Source organism: Meles meles, chromosome 1, assembly GCF_922984935.1.
Source record: "Meles meles chromosome 1, mMelMel3.1 paternal haplotype, whole genome shotgun sequence".
In the NCBI taxonomy this organism is placed as follows: Eukaryota; Metazoa; Chordata; class Mammalia; order Carnivora; family Mustelidae; genus Meles; species Meles meles.
The window spans coordinates 111,727,246-111,748,703 of NC_060066.1; the positions used below are offsets into that span (position 1 = coordinate 111,727,246).

A 21,458-nucleotide genomic window follows, 5' to 3' on the forward strand; every position below is an offset into this window, starting at 1 on the left:
GCACACAGCCCTCAGAAGTGAGCACAGCTTTTCAGGAGAGCATACAGCTTCTGCAAATCAAGTTTTATTCACATCTGCTACTACCTCAGCTATCAAGCAGCTATCAAGACTGCTTCTGAAGGTATGACAATTTACATATGTATTGGGTTAGGTTTCACTGTCCTCCCTTTAGAGAGTTTCAATTCTGTGTTTATAGAAGAAATAAGATGCCAGTCAAGAGGTTAAAGTTACAATAATAACCTCGATGTCAAGGCCAGCCGTAAGGGTAGGAATTAAGAGGGAGCAAAAATGAAAGGATTTGGGGGCGCCTAGGTGGCTCAGTCCTTTGAACTCTTGATTTTGGCTCAGGTCATATCTCAGGGTTGAGAACGAGCCCTGCACTGGGCTCCACACAGGACATGGAGGCTCCCTGAGATTCTTTCTCTCTAAAAAAGGAAAGTTTTAGGAGAAAAAAAAAAAAAGAAGAAGAAGGAATCATGAATTTAGGGTCTAATAGGTCTTTGACACAGATACTAAACTGTCAAAGGGTAAAAGTGCCAGGGAGAAGGTCCTGGTCCTGGATGGCTGCCCCCCTAGCCAGGGTTCCTTGAAATGAAGGGCACAGGGCTGAGATTTCTGAAGAAGTCTCTGCAGGACTAAGGGTGGGGAGGTCCTAAACACAGCACAAGTCAGGCTGGTTGCAGATAATCAACCAAGACTGAGGCTTTTTTTTTTTTTAAAGATTTTATTTATTTATTTGACAGAGCATAAGCAGGGGAGCAGCACAGGAAAAGGGAGAAGTAGGCTCTCCACTGAGCAGGAAGGCATAAATGGGCTGAAGGTGCTTCCTTCTCCCAGAGCAACCTGTTTCATTTCTTCTTAATCCACAGCCTAATTCTCTGTAAAGAAATCAGTCTAATGGAGGGAAAGAAAACTGGATTGAGGAGAAAGAAAGCAATGAAACCATCAGAGATAGAAAATTTATTATTATGTAAATAGCTATGCAAAGGGAAGCCCTAGCAAACAGCCAGATGACTTTCCCAATTAAGGTGTGCATCCCTGTATTACAGGTACCAAATCAGAGTAACACATCCTGAGAACAAAATGAGAATTCAGAAAACACAGTATCTCAGAGGCCCACCAGCTCTGGACTCTTTTTTGAAACACTCTAATTCAGTAGCTCTGGGCAAATATTAACTGCTTGCTGAATGCCGACTGTGATACTGGCCAACTATTAAGGTGCCAGCTGTCCCAGGGAAGAAGAGGATGGTGGATGAACAGCTGCCCTGCTTCTAGGAAAGTAATATCTGATAAGGACAGTCAAGGAAGATCTAGTTCATCACCTTAAAATCAACTTTACCAAAACTGCTACTTCTCTAGGTTAGTAATTATTGAAATAATCACTCTGAAAGTAGCATGTCTTAACTCCCTTTCACCATATCATAAATTCTTCCAATACTGTGAGTACTCATTACGGCTACTATTATCTCATTATTAAAACTCTTTTGATACTGCTTAAATTGTACAGGCATACAAAACATGACTCTTCTACTAAGTTTTTATAGTTAAACCAGACAGGGAAAGATTAATACTGCATGTTATCACTTATATGTGGAATCCTAAAAGAAAGATGTCAAACTCCTAGGAACAGAGCCTTGTCTATAGGCCTGAAGATCTCTAGAGACCTGATGTGAAAAGATTCACTGTCATCAAATGACAATTATTCAATAAACTCCTCCCTTCATATACCTTTTAATCTAGCTGCTGGCACCAAGAAATGCTTTGGTGTAGTCATCCTTGGATATGTACAAATTATAAAGTACTTCTTAGTTTTTGTCTCACTGGTGAGAGGCAGAGTAAAAAATGTGGCAGAAAAAGGCTTGGCCTTGATTAGTGATACCAGAAAATGCAAGACATTTTCTTTGAGTTGAGAGAACACATTAGTAAGATCACAAAAGGATACATGTAAGTTGGGATGCCTTTCGCAGCCAAATGTTTCCGAATAAGTCGCTCAGTACCATACCAGTTAAAACCTTTCGTGGCATGTCCAATGCGTGGAAGATGAACACTTGCTGTTAAAGAGGAAAAAAACAGGTTATGATGTCTTCATTCATCAAAAATTTGATTCAGTATAAAATATACAAGAGGAAACTCCACTCTTAGTCACTTTCTGGTTTCCAACAGACAAAATGTACATAATTATGGGGTATCCCACACAAAGTATAAAATTAGAATGTCAAAAATATTCTAGGGCAGGACTATAATAGGAAGAAGTAAGTAATTCTATTAAACACAAAGACCTACAGGTTCTGGAAATAAGCAGGTACAATGAAAATAGAGTATGATCAGTGTTGGAGATAAAAAGATTATTTTATTTTTTTAGAGAGGGGGAGGAAGAAAGGGGGAGAGGGAGAATCTTAAGCAGGATCCATGCTCAGTGCAGAGCCCAAGGCAGGCCTTGATCTCACAACCCTGAGCTCATGACCTGTGCTGAAATCAAGAGTCAGACACTTAAGTGACTGACCTACTCAGATGCCCCAAAATAAACAGATGCTTTAACAAGTCAATCAGTTCAACAAACTCTGAAACACAATTAGTTTAGAAATAAAACTTCACTCTCACTTTGGGCAGAGAACTGTCTGCTAATGTGGACTGGATGTGACTACCCAAGAAGGGAAGTGGTAGGGTAAACAGTATCCCCAACAGCATCTGACCAGATTACTACATCTCTGGTCTTCTGCTTCCTCATCTGTAGAATAAGGACACAAATACCCCAGTGCAGGAAGAGGGTCCACAGAGATAGTGAATACAAACGTGATCTGGAAGGGAAAGGAGGCGAATCAAGATGATGTGGTGATACTTGTGTGGTCTCTCATACATGGGGGCTTACCTTTACCATATATACTGAATGAGGTCTTAACATTTCTCACCTCCCTTTAAAAACCCTATCACATGCCTGGAAACAGAAATTCACGTTCTGAAAAGCTTACCTTTCTTTCTCTTTGCTGCTAAATAGATCTTCTTCAGGCCCTCTTCTAGGGCTGCCATCTTAATGCCAGACAGGACATTGGCGTGGTCACGGTGCTGAGCCACAATCAAGGCCAACTAGGAGAAACAGCCATCACATGGTTGACATGACGCCAGAAGGCTGCACTGTCAACTAAGTGACCTACCCATGGAGGGGATTTCATCTCCATCTTTTTTGGATGATCTGCCTGAACCAGGTCCTACCAAATCCATGACTTAATCTTCCATTCTAATTGGTTTATTTTGTGGTAACTTTATACATAAGCATTTCTTCTTGTTTTTAAGATATGTTAAAACCAGTGTCCAGGGGGCGCCTGGATGGCTCAGTTGGTTAAGCGACTGCCTTCAGCTCAGGTCATGATCCCAGAGTCCTGGGATCGAGTCCCACATCGGGCTCCCTGCTCCTTGGAGAGTCTGCTTCTCCCTCTGACTTTCTCTCCTCTCATGCTCTCTCTCACTGTCTCTCTCTCAAATAAATAAAAAATCTTAAAAAAACAAACAAACAAACAAAAAAAAAACAGTGTCCAAAACATGCTGTCTTTCCTAAGTACTCTCAATGGTAAAAGAATTTTTCAGTCTTAGGAGCAGAAAGGACTTTACAGGTTCCTGTATCCAGCCCTCTGGCAGATGCTCGAGTCAGCTCCCAAACCCCATTCCATCTCTGTTCCAGTAATTCCCACCCTGTCCTAAGTGGGCGAGACTGGACAGAGTGTCAAGGGAGTGTCTGGGACTGGCAACCCTACCATCATACGGTAACCAGTTGTAAATAGTTTCCTTGAGTCACTGGATTCTTTTTTTTTTTAAGATTTTACTTATTTATTTGACAGAGAGATCACAAGTAGGCAGAGAGAGAGGAAGAGAGGAAAGAAGGCTCCCTGCTCTGCAGGGAGCCCGATGCGGGGCTCGATCCCAGCACCCTGGGATCACGACCTGAGCGGAAGACAGAGGCTTTAACCCACTGAGCCACCCAGGCGCCCCCTAACCCTTAGTTCTGAAGAATGTGACTGTGTGTGGAGACAGGACATTTTAAAGAAGCAAATAAGTTAAAATGAGACCATTAGGTGGTGCCTGATCCAGTCTGACTGCTGTGCTTACAAGGAAAAAATGTGGACACAGACTGAGGCACCAGGGATGTGCACAAAGAGAGGAAAGACCATGTGAGGAAACATGAAGGTGACCACCCTTAAGCCAGGAAAGAAGCCTCGGAGGCAATAAGCCCTGCCTGCACCTTAATCTTGGACAGGCAGCCTCCAGAACTGTGAAGAAATTAATCTGTCTTCTAAACCACCTGGCTGGTGGTGTTTTTTAACAAACTAGAGAGATGATCCCTGAAAAGCACAGTGTTGGTGCTGTTTTATTATGGCAGCCCTTGCAACCAATGTGTTGACAGAGAGGCCAGCAGGGAACAGGAGAGGTTTAAGAGGAGGTGACACGAGCCAAAATTTAGTTCTGATTAAGAGATTTTTTTTTTTTTTTTTTTACTTACCAAATCTTGCCCACTGTTTCTTGACTCTTTATCATCAATAGGAAATAAAAGGACGCCTCCCAAATTCAAGTCTGAGGTAAAATAAAAGAGCAACAAACAGAAGGTAAGGTTCACTCTGGACTGAGACCCCCGAAGAGGGACTCTTGTGAATGCCCGACTCCTTTCTTCGTCAGCCAATCAGGTAGCAATCTCATTTTTTCTCACTCTCTTAGCTTCAGTGACTGCTTTAGCCAGGAACTCACAGGATCCACCCTTGAGAGTTTTTTTTTTTTTATTTTTTGGCTCAAAAACTTTCAATTTTTTTAATGTTTTATTGGGGTAAAATATACCTAACCTAAAACTTACCGTCATGACCATTTTTAAGCACAGCACCCAGTAGCGTCAAGTACCTTCACGCTCCTATGTAGTCTCCACAACTCTCTTCACCTTGCAAAACTGACACTCCATACTTATTAAACATCTTCTCATCTCCTCTACAACCATCATTCTTACTTTCTACCTCTGTGAATGTACTGGAGTTATTTCATCTAAGTGAAATCACACAACACTTGTTTTTTGGTGACTGGCTTATTTAACTTGGCATCATGTCCCTAGGATCTGTCCATGTTGCAGCATGTGTCAGAATTTCCTGGTTTCCAAGGCATGAATTATTCACTGTATGAATATACACTGCACTGCTTATCTCATCCATCAGACACTTAGGCTTCCACCTTTAGGCCATTGTGAATAATCCAACATAAGTGTACAAATACCTGTTTTAAATCTGAGTCCCTGTCTGCAGTTCTTACAAGAAGGACTGCTGAATCACATGGCAATTTTATTCTTAAAATTTTTCAGGAAACACCATACTGTTTTCCATAGCGGCTACATCATTTTGTGTTCCCACCATCAGTACACAAGTGTTCTAATTTCGCCACATCCTCACAAAACACTTGTTATTGTCTATTTTTTTATTGAGATGTAACTGACATGTAACATTGTGTAAGTTTAAGGCACACAACATATTGATTTACACATTTATACTGCAATACAAGTGCCACTGAAGCATGAGCTAACATCTCAATCACATCCCATAACCGACTACTCCTTCTCATGGTGGGAATAATTACGACCTGGTCTCTCAGTGATCTTAAGATTTACAATAAAGATCTGTTGTCTGTAGTCCCTGCACTGTATACTGACCTCTAGAAGTCATTTATTTACTAAGTGCAAGTATGTACCCTTCAACATTAACATTAACCATTTCTACCACACTCAGCCCCTGGTAACCACCATTTCATTCTGGTTTTTTAGTTATAGATTCCACATATAAGGGGCGTGTGTGTGTGTGTTTTGTGTATATGTGTACACATCTTCTTTATCTTGACACTTTATCTTGACTATTGTGAATAATGCAGAAATCAACATGGGAGTGCACATATCTCTTTGATAACCTGCTTTCACTTCCTTTGAATATATACCCAAAAGTGGGATTGCTGGATCATATGATAGTTCTAATTTTAACTTTTTGAGGAACCTCTATGCTGTTTTCCATAGTGACTGCACCAGTTTGCATTCCCACCAATTGTGCATGATGGTTCCCTTTTCTCTACATCCCCATCAATACTTATTAGCTCTTGTCTTCTTGATGATAGCCATTCTGACAAGTGTGAAGTCTTATTTCATTGTAGTTTTGATTTGATGATTACTGATGTTTAGCATCTTTTCATGTCCCAGTTGGCCATCTGCACATCTTCTTTGGAAAAATATCCATTCGGTTCCTCTGTTCACTTTTTAATCAGACTATTTTTTTTTTTTTTTTCTGTTGAGTTGTCCAAGTTCTTTATAAATGTTGAATAGCAACCCTTTATCCAATATATGGTTTTCAAATATTCTCTTCCTTTCTGCAGGTTGCCTTTCCATTTTGTTGTTTCTTTGAAGTGCAGAAGCTTTTAAGTTTGATGTAGTCCCACTTATTGTTTTCCTTTATTTTTAATCTTTTGATGTCCTCCCCCAAAAATTACTGCCAAGGGCAATCTCAAAGAACGTCTTCCCTCAGTTTTCTTCTATGAGTTGTATAGTATCAGGTCTTATGTTTAAGTCTTTGATCCATTTTGTGATAATTTTTGTAAGTGGAGTAAAATAGGGTTCCCAATTTCATTTTCCTGAATGTGGCTATCCAGTTTTCCCAACATCAGTTGAAAAGACTACATTTTTCCCATTGGATGTTCTTGGCTCCCTTATCAAATACCAGTTGGCAGTGTATGTAGAGGTTTAATTCTGGGGTCTGTAGTCTGTTTCATTGATCTATTTGTCTATTTTTATGCTGATACCACGCCATTTTAATTATTATCACTTTGTAGTATAGTTTGAAATCAGGAAATGAGATGCCTTCTGCTTTGTTGTTCTTTCTGATGATTGCTTTGGCTATTCAAGGTCTTTTTTGGTTTCATTCAAATTTTTGGATTTATTCTATTGCTGTAGAAAATGCTATTGGAATTTTGATAGGGATTGCTTTAAATCCAGAGATGGCTTTGTGTAGCATGAACATTTTGATGATATTTCACAATCTCTGATGAGAAGAGTTAATATCTTTTCAATTATTTATGTCTTCTTCAATTTCTTTTAACAAAGTCTTGTATTTTTCATTATCTAAATCTTTTACTTCCTTGGTTAAACTAATTCTTAGATTTTTTTTTTTTTTAATTCTTAGATATCTTATTGTGTTTCTTGTTATGGTGAATGGATAGTTTCCCTCATTTCTTTTTTAGAATTTTCACTGCTAGTGCATAGAGAAGGAACTGATTTCTGTGTGTTGATTTTGGATCCTGCAACTTTAATGAATACATTGATTATGTCCGGTAGTTCTTTTTATAGTTGATTAAATCCAATATACTGCGAATTTGGGATTTTCAATATACAGGATCACATCTACAAATAATGACAATTTTACTATTTCCTCTCTAAGTTGGATGCCTTTTGTCTTGCCTGATTGCTCTAGCTAGGGCTGCCTGTACTATGTTAAAAAAGAAAGAGAATAGGCAGGCACCCATGTTTTGTTCCTGGTTTTAGAAGAAAAGCTTTTGATTTTTCTCTGTTGAATATAATGTTAACCATGGGTAACACATATGGCTTTTATTATGTTGATGTATGTTCATCCTATACTTATTCTTTTGAGGGTTTTTAATCATGAAAGGATGTTGTATTTTGTAGAATGCTTTTATTGCATCTGTTGAGAAGTTTGATTTTTGTCTTTCATTCTACTACTGTGGTGTTTATCACATTTGATTTGCATATGAAGAACTATCCCTGCATCCCAAGGGGAAATCTTACTTGGTCATGGTGTGTAATCCTTTTAATGAGTTAAGTTTGGTTTGCTAATAATTTTTTTGATAATTTTTGCATCAATATTCATCAGGATTTTGGTCTATATTTTTCTTATAGGGTCCTTACCTGGCTTTGGTATGAGGGTAATACTTGCCTCACAGAAGGAGTTTGAAAGTGTTCCCTCCTCTTCAATTTTTCTGTAAGAGTTTGAGAAAGGTTGGCATTAATTCTTCTTAAAATGTTTGGTAAAACTTGTCCAAGAAGGCATCTGGTCCTGGGAGGTTTTTAAAACCTGAGTCCATCTTCTCACTCATAATCCATCTGTTCAGACTTTATGTACCTTCTTGGTTCAGTCTTAGTAGGTTGTATGAGTAGGAAATTTATCCATTTCTTCTAGATTATCTCATTTGTTGGTGTAAAATTGCTCAGAGTAGTGACTTATGATCTTAATGTTTTTCTGCAGGCCCCCTGTAATTTCTCCTCTTTCATTTCAGACTTCGAGTCTTCTCTATTTTTTCTTAGTCTTTCTAAAGGTTTGCCAATTTTATATTAAAAAAAAAAACTTTTAAAGTCACATCTTCTCTTTTGATTTTCTGGACTCTGATTTCATTTATTTCAGATCTGATCTTTATTTCCTTCCTTCTGCTAACTTTGGGGCTTACTTTGCCCTTCTTTTTCTCGTTTTTTAAGGTATAAAGTTGGGTTATTTGAAATATTATTTCTTAACATATGTATTTATTGCTCTCAACTTCCCTGTCGGAAGTGCTTTTGCAGCATCCATCAGTGTTTGGTATGTTGTGTTTCCATTTGTTTCAAGATATTCTTTGGTTTAGGCAACCCACAGAATGGGAGAAGATATTTGCAAATGACAGTACAGACAAAAGGCTGATATCCAGGATCTATAAAGAACTTCTCAAACTCAACACACACAAAACAGATAATCATGTCAAAAAATGGGCAGAATGGGGCGCCTGGGTGGCTCAGTGGGTTGAGGCCTCTGCCTTCGGCTCAGGTCGTGGTCCCGGGGTCCTGGGATCGAGCACCACGTCAGGCTCTCTGCTCGGTGGGGAGCCTGCTTCCTCCTCTCTCTCTGCCTGCTTCTCTGCCTACTTCTGATCTCCGTCTGTCGGGTAAATAAATAAAATCTTTAAAAAAAAAAAAAGGGCAGAAGACATGAACAGACACTTCTCCAATGAAGACATACAAATGGCTATCAGACACATGAAAAAACGCTCATCTTCACTAGCCATCAGGGAGATTCAAATCAAAACAACATTGAGATACCACCTTACACCAGTTAGAATGGCCAAAGTTAGCAAGACAAGAAACAACGTGTGTTGGAGAGGATGTGGTGGGTTCCCACTATTGGTGGGAATGCAAGTTGGGGCAGCCACTTTGGAGAACAGTGTGGAGATTCCTAAGAAATTAAAAATAGAGCTTCCCTATGACCCTGCAATTGCACTACTGGGTATTTAACCCAAAGATACAGATGTAGTGAAAAGAAGGGTCATCTGTACCCCAGTGTTTATAGCAGCAATGGCCAAGACTGTGGAAAGAACCAAGATGCCCTTCAACAGAGGAATGGATAAGGAAGATGTGGTCCATATACACTATGGAGTATTATATGCCTCCATATAGTGAAAAGAAGGGTCATCTGTACCCCAGTGTTTATAGCAGCAATGGCCAAGACTGTGGAAAGAACCAAGATGCCCTTCAACAGAGGAATGGATAAGGAAGATGTGGTCCATATACACTATAGAGTATTATATGCCTCCATCAGAAAGGATGAATACCCAACTTTTGTAGCAACATGGATGGGACTGGAAGAGATTATGCTGAGTGAAATAAGTCAAGCAGAGAGAGTCAAATATCATATGATTTCACTTATTTGTGAAGCATAACAAATAACATGGAGGACAAAGGGAGATGGAGAGGAGAAGGGAGTTGAGGGAAATTGGAAGGGGAGATGAACCATGAGAGACTATGGACTCTGAAAAACAATCTAAGGGTTTTGCAGGGGCAGGGGATGGGAGGTTGGGGGAGCCAGGTGGTGGGTATTATGGAGGGCACGTATGGCATGGAGCATGGGTGTGGTGCATAAACAATGAATTCTGTTACACTGAAAAGAAATTAAAAAAAAAAAAAATGGAAAGGGGCGCCTGGGTGGCTCAGTGAGTTAAGCCACTGCCTTTGGCTTAGGTCATGATCTCAGGGTCCTGGGATCAAGCCCCGCATCGGGCTCTCTGCTCAGCAGGGAGACTGCTTCCCCCCCCCCCACCCCTCTCTGCCTACTTGTGATTTCTCTCTCTGTCAAATAAATAAATAAAATCTTTAAAAAAATTTTTTTTTAAATTAAAAAAAATTTTTAAAAATGGAAAAATAAACAAACAAAAAAAAAGATATTCTTTGGTTTGCCTTTTGATTTCTTCTTTGACTCCATTGGTTGTTCAGAAGTGTGCTGTTTAGTTTCCACATTATTTGGAGATTTTTCTAACTTTTCTCATTAAAAATTTCTAATTTCATACCATTGTGGTTGGAAAAGATATTTGGTATGACTTCAGGCTTATTTTGCTATGACTTGTTTTGTGCTCTGTCATATAATCCATTCTTTAAAAATGTTCCATGTGTACTTGAGATGTGTATTCTGCTGTTGTTGGATGAAATTTTCTACAGATGTCTGTAAGGTCAGTTTGATGTACTATTTGGTCCAAGTCTATCTCCTTGTTGCTTTTCTCTCTGGATGATCTGTGCATTGCTGAAAGTGATAGATTGAAGTCTCTATTATTGCACTGATGTCTATGTCTCCCTTCATATCTGTTAATATTTGTTCAATATATTTAGGTGCTTTGATGTTGGGTGCATATATACTATTGTTATATTTTCTTGATGCATTGATCCCTTTATCATTATATAATGACTTTGCTTGTCTCTTGCAATCATTTTGGTCTACTTTGATGTAAGGATCGCTACCCCCACTTTCTTTAGTTCCCCACCTGCAGAGTATCTTTCTTCATCCCTTCACTTGGCGTCTATGTGTTTTTAAGGCTCAAGCTGGTCTCTTACAGGCAACAAACAGTTGTGTCCTGTTTTTTGTTCTTTTCCATCAGTCTCTCTGCCTTTTGCTTGATGAATTCAATCCATTTACATTTAGAGTAATTACTTTATCTAAGTCCTTAACAAAAGTCACATTACTCACTGCTTTCTAGTTGCTCTTTATTTCCACTGTTTCTTTTTCCCTCCGTTTCTGCCTACCTCCATACACTGGTTATTTTTCTGTAGTGGGATGTTCCATTTCCCTTTGCCTCTTATGGATCTGCTCTAGGTTTTTGCTATGTTGTTACCATAAAACATCTTATAGATAAAACAGTCCATCTTAAGCCGAAAGCAACTTATGGTCAATCACCTATTACGACTCTCCCTTTTATTCCTTTTTATGTTGTTTATTCATTACTTGTTCTTTTTACTATTCTTTTCCCTTAACATTTATACTGGATGGTTAAAGCATCATCCTAATATAGAAAGCAGTTACCTCTCTTTTTCACCTTTACCAGTCAGTGTGTTGTCAAGTTTTCGTGTTACTGATCAGCATCTTTTCATTTTGGCTTGAAGAACTCTTTTTTCAGCATCTTGCAAGGCAGATCTAGTGGTAGTGAATTCCCTCAGCTTTTTGTCTGGGATATCTTATCTGCAAGATAACTTGGCCAGATACAGCTGGTAGACTGCCTTAGTTGACAGTATTTATCTTCCGACACCGAATATGTCATTCCACTCTCTCCTGGCCTGTAGCTGCTGCTGAGAAATCTGCTGTCAGCCTAGTGAGGGTCCTTTTTAGGTTATGTTCTTTCCCCTCTCTGGCTTCTTTTAAGATTCTTTATCATTGATTTTTTAGTTTCATTATAATGTGTCTTGGGGAAAGTCTTTCTGCATTGAGATAATGGGGTGATCGATTAGCTCTGTGGATTTATATGTCCCAGTTTCCCCAGGTTTGAGCAGTTCTCAGCTATCATTTCTTTAAATAAACTCTGCCCCCTTCTCCCTCTCTTCCTTTTCTGGAAGCCTGCTTATTCTGATATTTGTCTTACTCTGATAGTTGTCTTTTTGATCTAATCCCATAGCTCATGTACTTTCTTCGCTCTTATTTAATCTCTACTCTTTCATCTCTTCTGTGTTATTCCAAAATTCCTACCCCCAGAGTTATGTTTTCTTCCGTCTGGTCTGCCCTGCTACAGCTGCTCTCTACTGTAGTCTTTACCTCATTCAACAAATTCTTCAGCTCCAGAATTTGTGTGGTTCTCTTTTACGGAACAGAACTCATTTTGTTCATATGTTTTATTCCTGATTTCAATGAATTGCCTTTGAGTTTTCTTATAACTCATGGAGTTTATTCATAACTGCTATTCTGAATTCTTTATCAGTTAGATTGCAATATTCTGTGCCTTTGAGCTTGTTTGCTAGAGAACTGTCATTTTCTTTCTGTGATGCCATATTTCCTTGATTTTTCACATTCCTTGTAGTTATGTACTGCTGCTTTTGCATTTGAAGCAGACACCTCCTTAATTCTGTGCTCACTGCTTTTAGCAGATGATTTTATGTGGTATATTATTACTGAGTTATTCCTTGTGTTTGTGAGGTATACCTGTCCACTCTTCTTGCTCTCTTGGGCCATATTTTTAAGCTTCTGTGTCATCTTTGGATGTTACAATTCACCAGGCTGCCTCTTGGAAACAGCATTCTAGAAGAGCTATTTACAGCTAAGTTTTGTGGGTTTTTTCCCCTTGACCAATGACTTTCTAAGTGTGCTCCCAGAGCTCGTTCTCACAGATGCATTTGAGAGCCTGCTCAAAGCTGGCAGCAGAGTCAGTCGAAGTGTGGGTTTAACACTCAGTGTACTGGGAGAGCCTGTGGGCCCAGCAGGGGAATCCCTGAGTGTGGTACTTTCAGAGACTGAGGATGAACTCCCCGTTGAGCTCAAACCCTTTGATACCATTTGAAATTTGGATCGGCCTCCTCCCAGCCACAGAACTCCCACCTTAGTACTCTGGGTACTGGCAGAGAAAAATGGGTTTCTCCAGCTGTGTTCCATCCGACTGGGACAGCTAGGAGCTTACTCACCACTTTCCTTTCCCCCCACAGTTCACCTCCTCCAAATACACCAGTCCATTTAGTGTTTCCTTGGGCAAGAGGCAGCAGCAGGAGTGTGTCTCTTACCACCTCCACTGTGACCAACTTCTATATTTCCTTCTCCAGTGGTGGTGCTGGAGTCTTCCCACAGGAAGTATGGATTTCTGCAAGTTCTGTCTCATCCATGAGTACCTGCCTGGTGAGCATACATCCGATTTTTCCCTGATGGTGGCAAGAGAGGTATAGGCAGTCGTGCTGGCTTCGCAGCCTGTATGGAGGTTTGTCTGTATCTTATGGGTGGCAGTGGTGGGCAAGCCTCCTGTCAGGTCCTTTGGAATAGGTGTTAGGTCCCAAAAGACACACCAACAGGCTTTCATTTGTGTATGGATATCTAATTTGATTAAATAGGGGGATAAAAAGGCAGAGTATCTTTTACCGCCAATGTTGCTGATGTCGTCCTCTTCACTTCTGAGTTTTTATGATCTCCCAGTTCAATGTCCCTTACTTATTACCTACAAAGTACTCCTTCAGGTATTAGAGAGTGAATGCAAACCCAGATCATCTGGGGATGGTGAGTGGAGGGCATTATGAACTTGAAATTCCTTCAGCAGTCTTAATGTTTATTTTAAACCAAACATTGCACTCTATCTGCATTTATTTTCACATTTTCCTAACTCATCCTAATCAAATCAAACTAATGCTCTAGAAAAATGTCCTAAAATGATTATATGACTTTACATACTTCAGCTTGAAGCTTTTATTCTCTCAGTCTACCCTACACACCCCAATCTTTTAAGTCATCCTAAAATACTGGCTCAGTTAGGCCATTCTTCTATTCAAACTCCCAAATGACTAGCCATTACCTACTGGATAAGGTCCTGCTTAGAACGGCATCTCCCTGGACAAGCCACATGCAGTCTTCTATAATGTGGTCCAAATCCCTCTCTTTAAAATCCAACTCTCCTCTGTTCCTCAGCTTCAATCCTATACTCCAGCCTGCCTGGCCTACACACCATTTCCTAAACATATTCACTGTGTAACTGCCTCGGTCATTCAACACCATAAACTGGGAATGACAATTGTGAGAATATCAAAAAGCACAAGAGACAGTCAGAGATCTTCTTCCATTTCTTACCACTCACTTGAATTCAACCCACCTTTCCAAGCCCGAGTACTTTTACCACCTCCATGAAGCCCTCCCTGATATTTCCAGCCCACACTTTCATCTGCTCTCCTCTATCCTATTTCAGTTCTTCTTCAGAAGAGTGCACACACTCAAACCTGTTTCCTTACTGACCACTACGTCTAAACTCTGTGAAACCAAGGTTTAGTCTTCACACTCTCCTCAAAGTACTCCAAAGTCACGCAAATCCAATGGCCATTTCTCAGTTCTCATCCTCACTTCAGTGCCTGACTTCTTGACACCCTCCGCTCCTTTATAATTCAAAATATTATATTCTCCAAGTTCTCTTAGCTGACAATTACTCCTGTCTCTCCTTCTTGCTACTGTTCCTAAGTGGAAGTGTTTTCTATGTTCTGTTCTCTGTCCTCTCAGTTCCCCATCCTGCCTCCTTCACAGTTCAAACAGGCATTCCTCAGTCTTCATTTCTAGCTCTGACCTCTCCTGAACTCTCTGCTTCTCCAACTGCCCAATCAGTATCTAGATTTCAGTTATTTTAACCTATCAAACCAAAGAGCGTTTAATAGAAAATAAATCATTTTAATAGTTTAGAGGGTAAAGGACTGCCTCAAAGTCACATAACTAGTCAAATGACAAAACTAGCTAATGAGACCCCAACCAGCTCTCCCAACTCCTTAACTAGTGCTTCATAACCCATGTGATACCTGTCCTAAGTGTCCTCTTGTATTCCATCCCTACCCCTTTTCTCTGCTTTGCTTCTTACCTTTCATTTTCCCAGCCAGCTCATATATTTTCCTTGGTTCACCGGATCGTGTTTCCAAAGCTGTGAATAAACCACCTCGACCCCAGCGACCAGAGTCATCTGACAGAAGAAGAAAATTTTCATTTATAGAAGGTGAAGTCCAGTCCACAATTCAAAAACACAAAGGTATGCCAACTAGATTTGTAGAAGAATGATTTTTCCAAGGGAAGAAACACCTATGTAGCCTCCCAGGAAAATCATAAGTTGGACTTCTCAAATATTTAGGTTTTATGCAATATACAAGACTATCACAACAGGAAGGTGGAGAGTAGATGTAACATAACAAGCAGCACAAGCATTGGTAATCCAACAGCATATAATTCCCATTTTACAGGTAAGGAAGAAAAAGGTTAAATAACTCATTTGACCTGTGACTAACATAGCTGGTTATTATCTTCTGTTTACAGTCACTCACTCATGCTCCAAATATATGTTAGCGTGTATTACTGCTCTAGGCACTAGTGTTACAGCAGTGGACAACAACAGCAAATCCCTGCTCCTGTGAAGTTTATTTTCTAGCTCAATAAAACAATCATATAAACAAATACACGCATAGTATGTCTGGGTGGTGATATGTGTAATAAAGTAAACGAAGGTAGGAAAAGGAGTAGAGAGTAACAGAGGTGTGGGGGTGGGGTCTGTTTTACATGACGCACTGAGGGGAGACCTCTCTTGAGATATAGACATTTGAACAATAGTTACTGCGGCTATCTGAGGAAAGAGGGTTCCAGGCAGGAAGTCAAAAGTGCAGAGATCACAGAAGCAGGGGGAACATGCTTGTAGTTTTGCTTTTTCTCAAAAGATTTGTCTTATATATGTTGCCTCCTTTCACCTTCTCAAAAAACTTGTGCAGAGAATAGGGAATTATCCAATTATATACAACCAGGTAAATGAGAGCACCAAGGGTCAAATCTATCTAAGCCTCTGGATTCTAAATTTGCCTTTTTATGACTATAGGACTACACCGGCCCATCAGTCATATCTAGGTCAGGCTTCTGCCTCCTCCTCCCCAGTTCTTGGCACCATAAAGAACACGGCACTCACACTGGGCCAGTACCACTTCTCCTACCTATGCAGTGCACGATGACAGCATCCTCTGCCCCAGCCTGTGGGTGGGTGACATCACCGCTAACATACTTGATGGCAGTTGAATCTGGATCTTCATAATCCAGCTGGGCAGAGCTCTCATCTTCCCTGTCCTCTAGATCCTCTGGTTCGCTCTCCTCAGAAGGCAGGCAGAAGGACTGGTAATTGTTGGACTCCCACCAGGCCATCCTTCAACCGGCCAGAGATAAAAGGAAATTAACCTGGTCTATCACAATTTCCCTTGGAGTGCACTTCATCCTGCCATTCACAAACAGCAAGTGCCCAGTGGAAATGCAATTAGACACTCACCCTGATTGTAGTTTTCTGCCTATTTGTAAATCAATAAGAAGTCTTACTGATTAGCCTAGTTGCCTCTTGACTATACTTCAATAATGAGCAGCCACTGGATGTCCCTGTTTTTAAGAACAGATTAAGGTACTGTTCAAGTGAACTACTCTTTGTCAGACAGCGACAATAAAATCTTAACATTTTCTTGCTTCAACTGAATGAGTCTCTCTACACACACAGGATTTTTCACAAAAAAAAAAGGACACGGTTAGGGATAAGTTCAATCTTTAAAAAAATATTCTAGGGGCGCCTGGGTGGCTCAGTGGGTTAAAGCCTCTGCCTTCCGCTCAGGTCATGATTCCCAGGGTCCTGGGATCGAGCCCTGTGGTGGGCTCTCTGCTTGGCGGGGAGCCTGCTTCCCCCTCTGTCTCTGCCTGCTTCTCTGCCTACTTGTGATCTCTGTCTGTCAAATAAATAAATAAAATCTTAAAAAAAAAAAATTCTATTACCAGAAGGAGCTACCAGTTTTATAGAACCTTTCTGCAATTTTTAAGTGTTCAACTGTGGACTCAGTATACTCAGTGAGATTCCTTTAAGCATGACCCTCATCAGCTTTATGATAATAAAATCAAATAATACACACATACTTTTTCTCGTGTTCTGCTTCTTCCTTTTTCCTCTTCTTCTCCTCCATTAGTCTCTTTCTCTTGGCTGCTGCTGCTTGTCTCTTCTTCCTTCTGTCCTCCAGTTCCTCTGGGCTCAGAATCCGCTTCCTTTTTGTAGACCCCTCCGTAAGGCCTGGGAGGAGAACCTATAGGAAGAATAAGATCAATAACCAGGAAGGGTGGGGTTTGTCTATCCTTTCATGAGTTTCATTGATCCTTAAAACACATTCTGTGTGAAAGTAACATGGCTAATATTTCACAAAACTGCATCTCCCTGCCCTTGTGTGGTGGGGAGTGGTGGCAAGACACTTCAATTTACTGTTCACATTACATTATCTCACTGGCCCGGTGATCAAGATATTGTGCTCTAAACTCAACCAAAGCACTTGCATGGTTGGTACAGCAGTACCTCATCTGATTAATCTCAACAGGATCGAGGTTCTTCAGAAAATCCTCCTCTAAACTATTATATAATTCTTTCTCAGAGTATTTCAACATCACAATTATCTTAATGGTAGCTAGCATTTAGTGAGCACATACTAAGTGTCACCATTCATGACTGCCACCTTCGCTTAGTGACACTGGGTCAAGTTAGCGGAAGCAGGATATAGTATTTTGGTGATCCCTTCTGGGATGGCTAAGATGGACAGGGCTGCGTTTCACCTGCATTAAATGGTAAAATACACTCTTCCTGTTAATGTTATTTATGCCAACTTTCAAAGTTTTTATACTAGAGTACAGTTAATTATATTTACATCTCAACAAATATTTATATACTTATTTTTCAATAAATCACTCCCAGCATCATTTTTTGTTTATTTAGGATGTGAATTTGGGAGAATTTATTCTTTTACATAAATGAATAGTCCTTACACTGCTTTTATTTCGGAGTAGCCGGCCCTCTTGCATAGTTTTCTCCAAATGCTTTTTCTGAAGGTTCACCAGTTGCTCAAATGATTGTCTATCTTCTTTACTAGGCTCCTTGGAATAATCTTTACCTTCAAATAAGTACATATGGTTTTCTAAGAACATAAAACACAAAAGAGAATGTCAGACACTAAAGGAAAATGGATTAATTCTATTCAAAGCAAGAAGGGCAAAGTAAAGAACAGTTCATATTCTAATGGGCTAAGACTAGCTTGTGAGGAAGCTACTGATTTTGGATCCCACTGACTGCAAGGTGAGGGGCAGAGCCGATGTCACACATTTACTATTTAAAGGAGAAGGCGTGGCTAATGCCCTTTGGTCCTCCTCTAGGTGGTATGCAATTCTCTGCTGGATACCTTCCACCTGCTGAATCTTGGGCTCACTCATCACTGCTTCCACATTACTCTCCAGCATAGGTCTCACTGATATTAAGACCACTTAATAAAAAATAACTGAGAACATATTTTTTTTTATTCTGCACATACTTAACACTCAACTCTTTCTCCCCTTTTCTGTAATAAGGAACAAGTGGCAAATCTCTAAGAAAAGGGAGAATCACAAAAATAATTCCTTAGATTTCTAATATTCTTTTCAGGTCTCATGAAATATCTTTATGAGCCTCCCCACAATCCTGTCATAACTAACCCCGCAGAAGAAAGGGAGAAATGAGGTTCAGACAGGGATTAAGGGACTCCCCAGTTCTCACTGCTAATAAATGAAGGCAGCAGGATTTTTACTCAAAAGCCACCATGCTCTTTTCAGGGCATTCTGGTGTCTGTAGAAGAACAGAGAATGAACAGGGCAGCAAATACTAATTATTATAGTAATAACAATAATGACAATAGTGTAATCTTGATAGTATTTTATGCTATCGGAACACTTTCGTCTCTATTATCACATTTAATTTTTCAACTATTTAAAAGAGTAAAGCAGACATTAATAGCACCATTTTATAGATGAGGACACAAAGGCTGGAAGGTTGGGTGATGTGCCAAGATCATGAATCAGTGATCAAGAGAAGTCATGACAAGCCAAGACCAGCAACCCAGAGAGGTGAGATAATGATTCTGAAGTGAAGAGTATTTAATAGCACATACTACAAAGAATGTATTTTCACAGCATTATCAAATCAGCTTTAAGTATGTTTTCTCTAGAGAGTATGAAAGCAAAACATTTTCATTCTCAAGAGATCAATTGCTTTACACTTATACCCAAATCCAACCAGCTGTAATTCTAATTGGCATTTGCTAATTAAATCAGCAGGGGGCTTTCAATGAGGTGCTCTATCAACAAGTGGAAAAAAAAATAGAGCTGAGAAGTGTCAAATATGATCAACATATGTAGCTTCATATTGCATGCAATTCTCAACTTACAAACATGCTTTTAAAAAAACCCTGGCATTCCAGATTAAAGCAACCCTGTTTTTTATTCTTTTTTCAAATTCATTTCTATTATTTTTTTTAAGATTTTTATTTATTTATTTGACAGAGAGAGATCACAGGTAGGTAGAGAGGTAGGCAGAGAAAGAGGGAAGCAGGCTCCCTGCTGAGCGGAGAGCCCGATGCGGGACTCGATCCCAGGACCCTGAGATCATGACCTGAGCCGAAAGCAGCGGCTTAACCCACTGAGCCACCCAGGCACCCTCATTTCTATTATTTTTAATCGTGCTCCCTGTTCTCACTCTGCAGCCAAGAGGAGGCTGGAGAACACAGGCCTAGACCCTCATCTGTATCCTGCTAGTAGAATCATCTACCACAGAGTGAGCATTGTACTCACTGATCAAAGACAAAATTCCTAATTTTAATACAAGTAGAAATCTTTTCTGGCAGTGGCACTGACTGAAGATTATCTTTCTGGAAAACAGCAAAATTTTATTTTGTTCTAATAACATTAGGAAAATAACCTGAAGTTCATCTAGATGAGTACAGAAATGGGTGCAAGCTTCAATATTTCATGTAATCCAAGTATAACTTCAAAATAGGGTCACATGTATCCATTTCTTCTCCTACCTAAAACCACTATTTTGAAAAGCTTTGGGGATTTTCAAAAGGGATTTTGAAAAGATATGATACAACAGTGAACAGAAAGTTCAATAACTCTTGGAAAATGTAAAGTGGCTAAAGCACTAAGAACAGATAAAGACCACAGAAGCCAGACACAGGTGGCTAGTCAAGGGGTGATTATAAGAATAGAGACCCTGTCAATCCTTCAAAGGACGTACAAGGACAAGGTGCTTGGAGAGTGGGGGATCTGAGAGAAGTAACAGGAGTACCATGAATCCCTGTCACCCACTGTCTCTTCAGTTTGAACAGGTTTATTCCAACCCAAGAAAGATACTAAAGGATTCATCTCTGGAGAAACTTAGTTGCTCAGTGAAAAGACCTACAGACATCCGGGAAGGCGTCCTCAATGCAGAAGCCGGCTCCCCAACCAGTACTGCTGGAATAAAGACAAAGAGCCCATATACCTGATCGGCTTCAGGCTGCCTATCAGCTTGGGCACTTTACTGGCACAGTTCAGTGAACATTGTTTTCAGACAGCCAGAGGACACCAGCTATTTCAAGAAAACTTAAGACAAAAATAAGAGTGTCCAAAGCAAATTTTGAAAAAAGCAGCAAAAGCAGCAATGGGAGGAAAGAGAAAAAAATGCTGGGGGCCAAAGGTTACATTTCAAAAGCTATAAGGGGGCACCTGGGTGGCTCAGTTACTTAAGCATCTGCCTTCGGCTCAGGTGATGATCCCAAGGTCCTGGGATCTAGTCCTGCATTGGGCTCCCTGCTCAGCAGGCAGCCTGCTTCTCTCTCTGCCCCTCCCCCGGCTCATGCTTTCTCTTTCTCTCTAATAAATAAAATCTTTAAAAAAAGAATAAAAGCTATAATAAATGTCTCAGAGGACATTATACCTGTAAAACGAAAATAGGATGAGATTAAAACCGAGAACAAGAAAGAGTACTTGAAAAATAAAAATGGGAGGATAATATTAAGAAATTTAAAAGATAAAATATGAGAAGAGTTGTGTCCTACAGAATAATACTAGCTGCCTAAATTCCAATCTCTCCATATACCCTATAAAACCACCCTAATCCATGTCTACTATAAAACGAGGAATCAGAGAACATTACAAACTTTCATTTGCAGGTAAACAGAAAAATACACACCCAAACGCCAATGGCGCCAGCTCCCAAGCCCAACCTAGAGAGTAAGGCAGAGACTGGCAGTGTTGGACACAGCCCCCCGAAGAGCACCACACCCCACATGCGAAAACAAGAAGGACAAGTCTTTGACATGGTAGATCAGAGCACAGGCTACTAAGGAACTGAAAGGAAGGGGTTAGAAAGTGCATGCAGCCAGCAATTTGGGAAGGCACTGCTGTTGGAGGAGAAAAAGACATCCTTTGGCAGTTTTGTGGCAAAAAAAGAAAGCAAATGATGGAAACTGGGAACCTAAGAAAAAAGAGAATTGCAAAACCAGAAGTCATGCCAACCCCACTCCCTACCAAAAAAGGAGGCATCATCTAGCAAAGAAACTACATATCTGTATATCTGTGGAATAAGGTACTCTTGCACTAAAAAATCTAGATAAAACTCTTAAACCTCAACCCGTCCACACTGAATCCCTGCTGCCACTGGTG

General features: G+C 40.1%; 1 protein-coding gene across 8 annotated transcripts in view; it reads right to left on the bottom strand.

The window, feature by feature from the left end:
- Positions 1-723: 723 nt before the first annotated feature.
- CHD1L (chromodomain helicase DNA binding protein 1 like) overlaps positions 724-21,458 on the bottom strand; it is a 155,488-nt gene continuing 134,753 nt past the window's right edge. For 3 of the 8 annotated variants that reach the window (XM_046007895.1, XM_046007878.1, XM_046007903.1), the window contains 8 exons: positions 17,775-17,923; positions 16,884-17,047; positions 15,932-16,137; positions 14,824-14,922; positions 4,493-4,563; positions 2,970-3,084; positions 1,943-2,051; positions 725-1,286 (listed from right to left, as the gene is read on the bottom strand). In XM_046007895.1, the coding sequence (XP_045863851.1) occupies positions 1,214-1,286; positions 1,943-2,051; positions 2,970-3,084; positions 4,493-4,563; positions 14,824-14,922; positions 15,932-16,137; positions 16,884-17,047; positions 17,775-17,923 (986 nt within the window). In that variant the 3' untranslated portion in view covers positions 725-1,213. Of the gene's footprint in view, positions 1,287-1,942; positions 2,052-2,969; positions 3,085-4,492; positions 4,564-14,823; positions 14,923-15,931; positions 16,138-16,883; positions 17,048-17,774; positions 17,924-21,458 lie in introns of all 8 variants that reach the window. The other 5 variants (XM_046007912.1, XM_046007913.1, XM_046007909.1 and 2 more) reach the window with 3 other exon arrangements.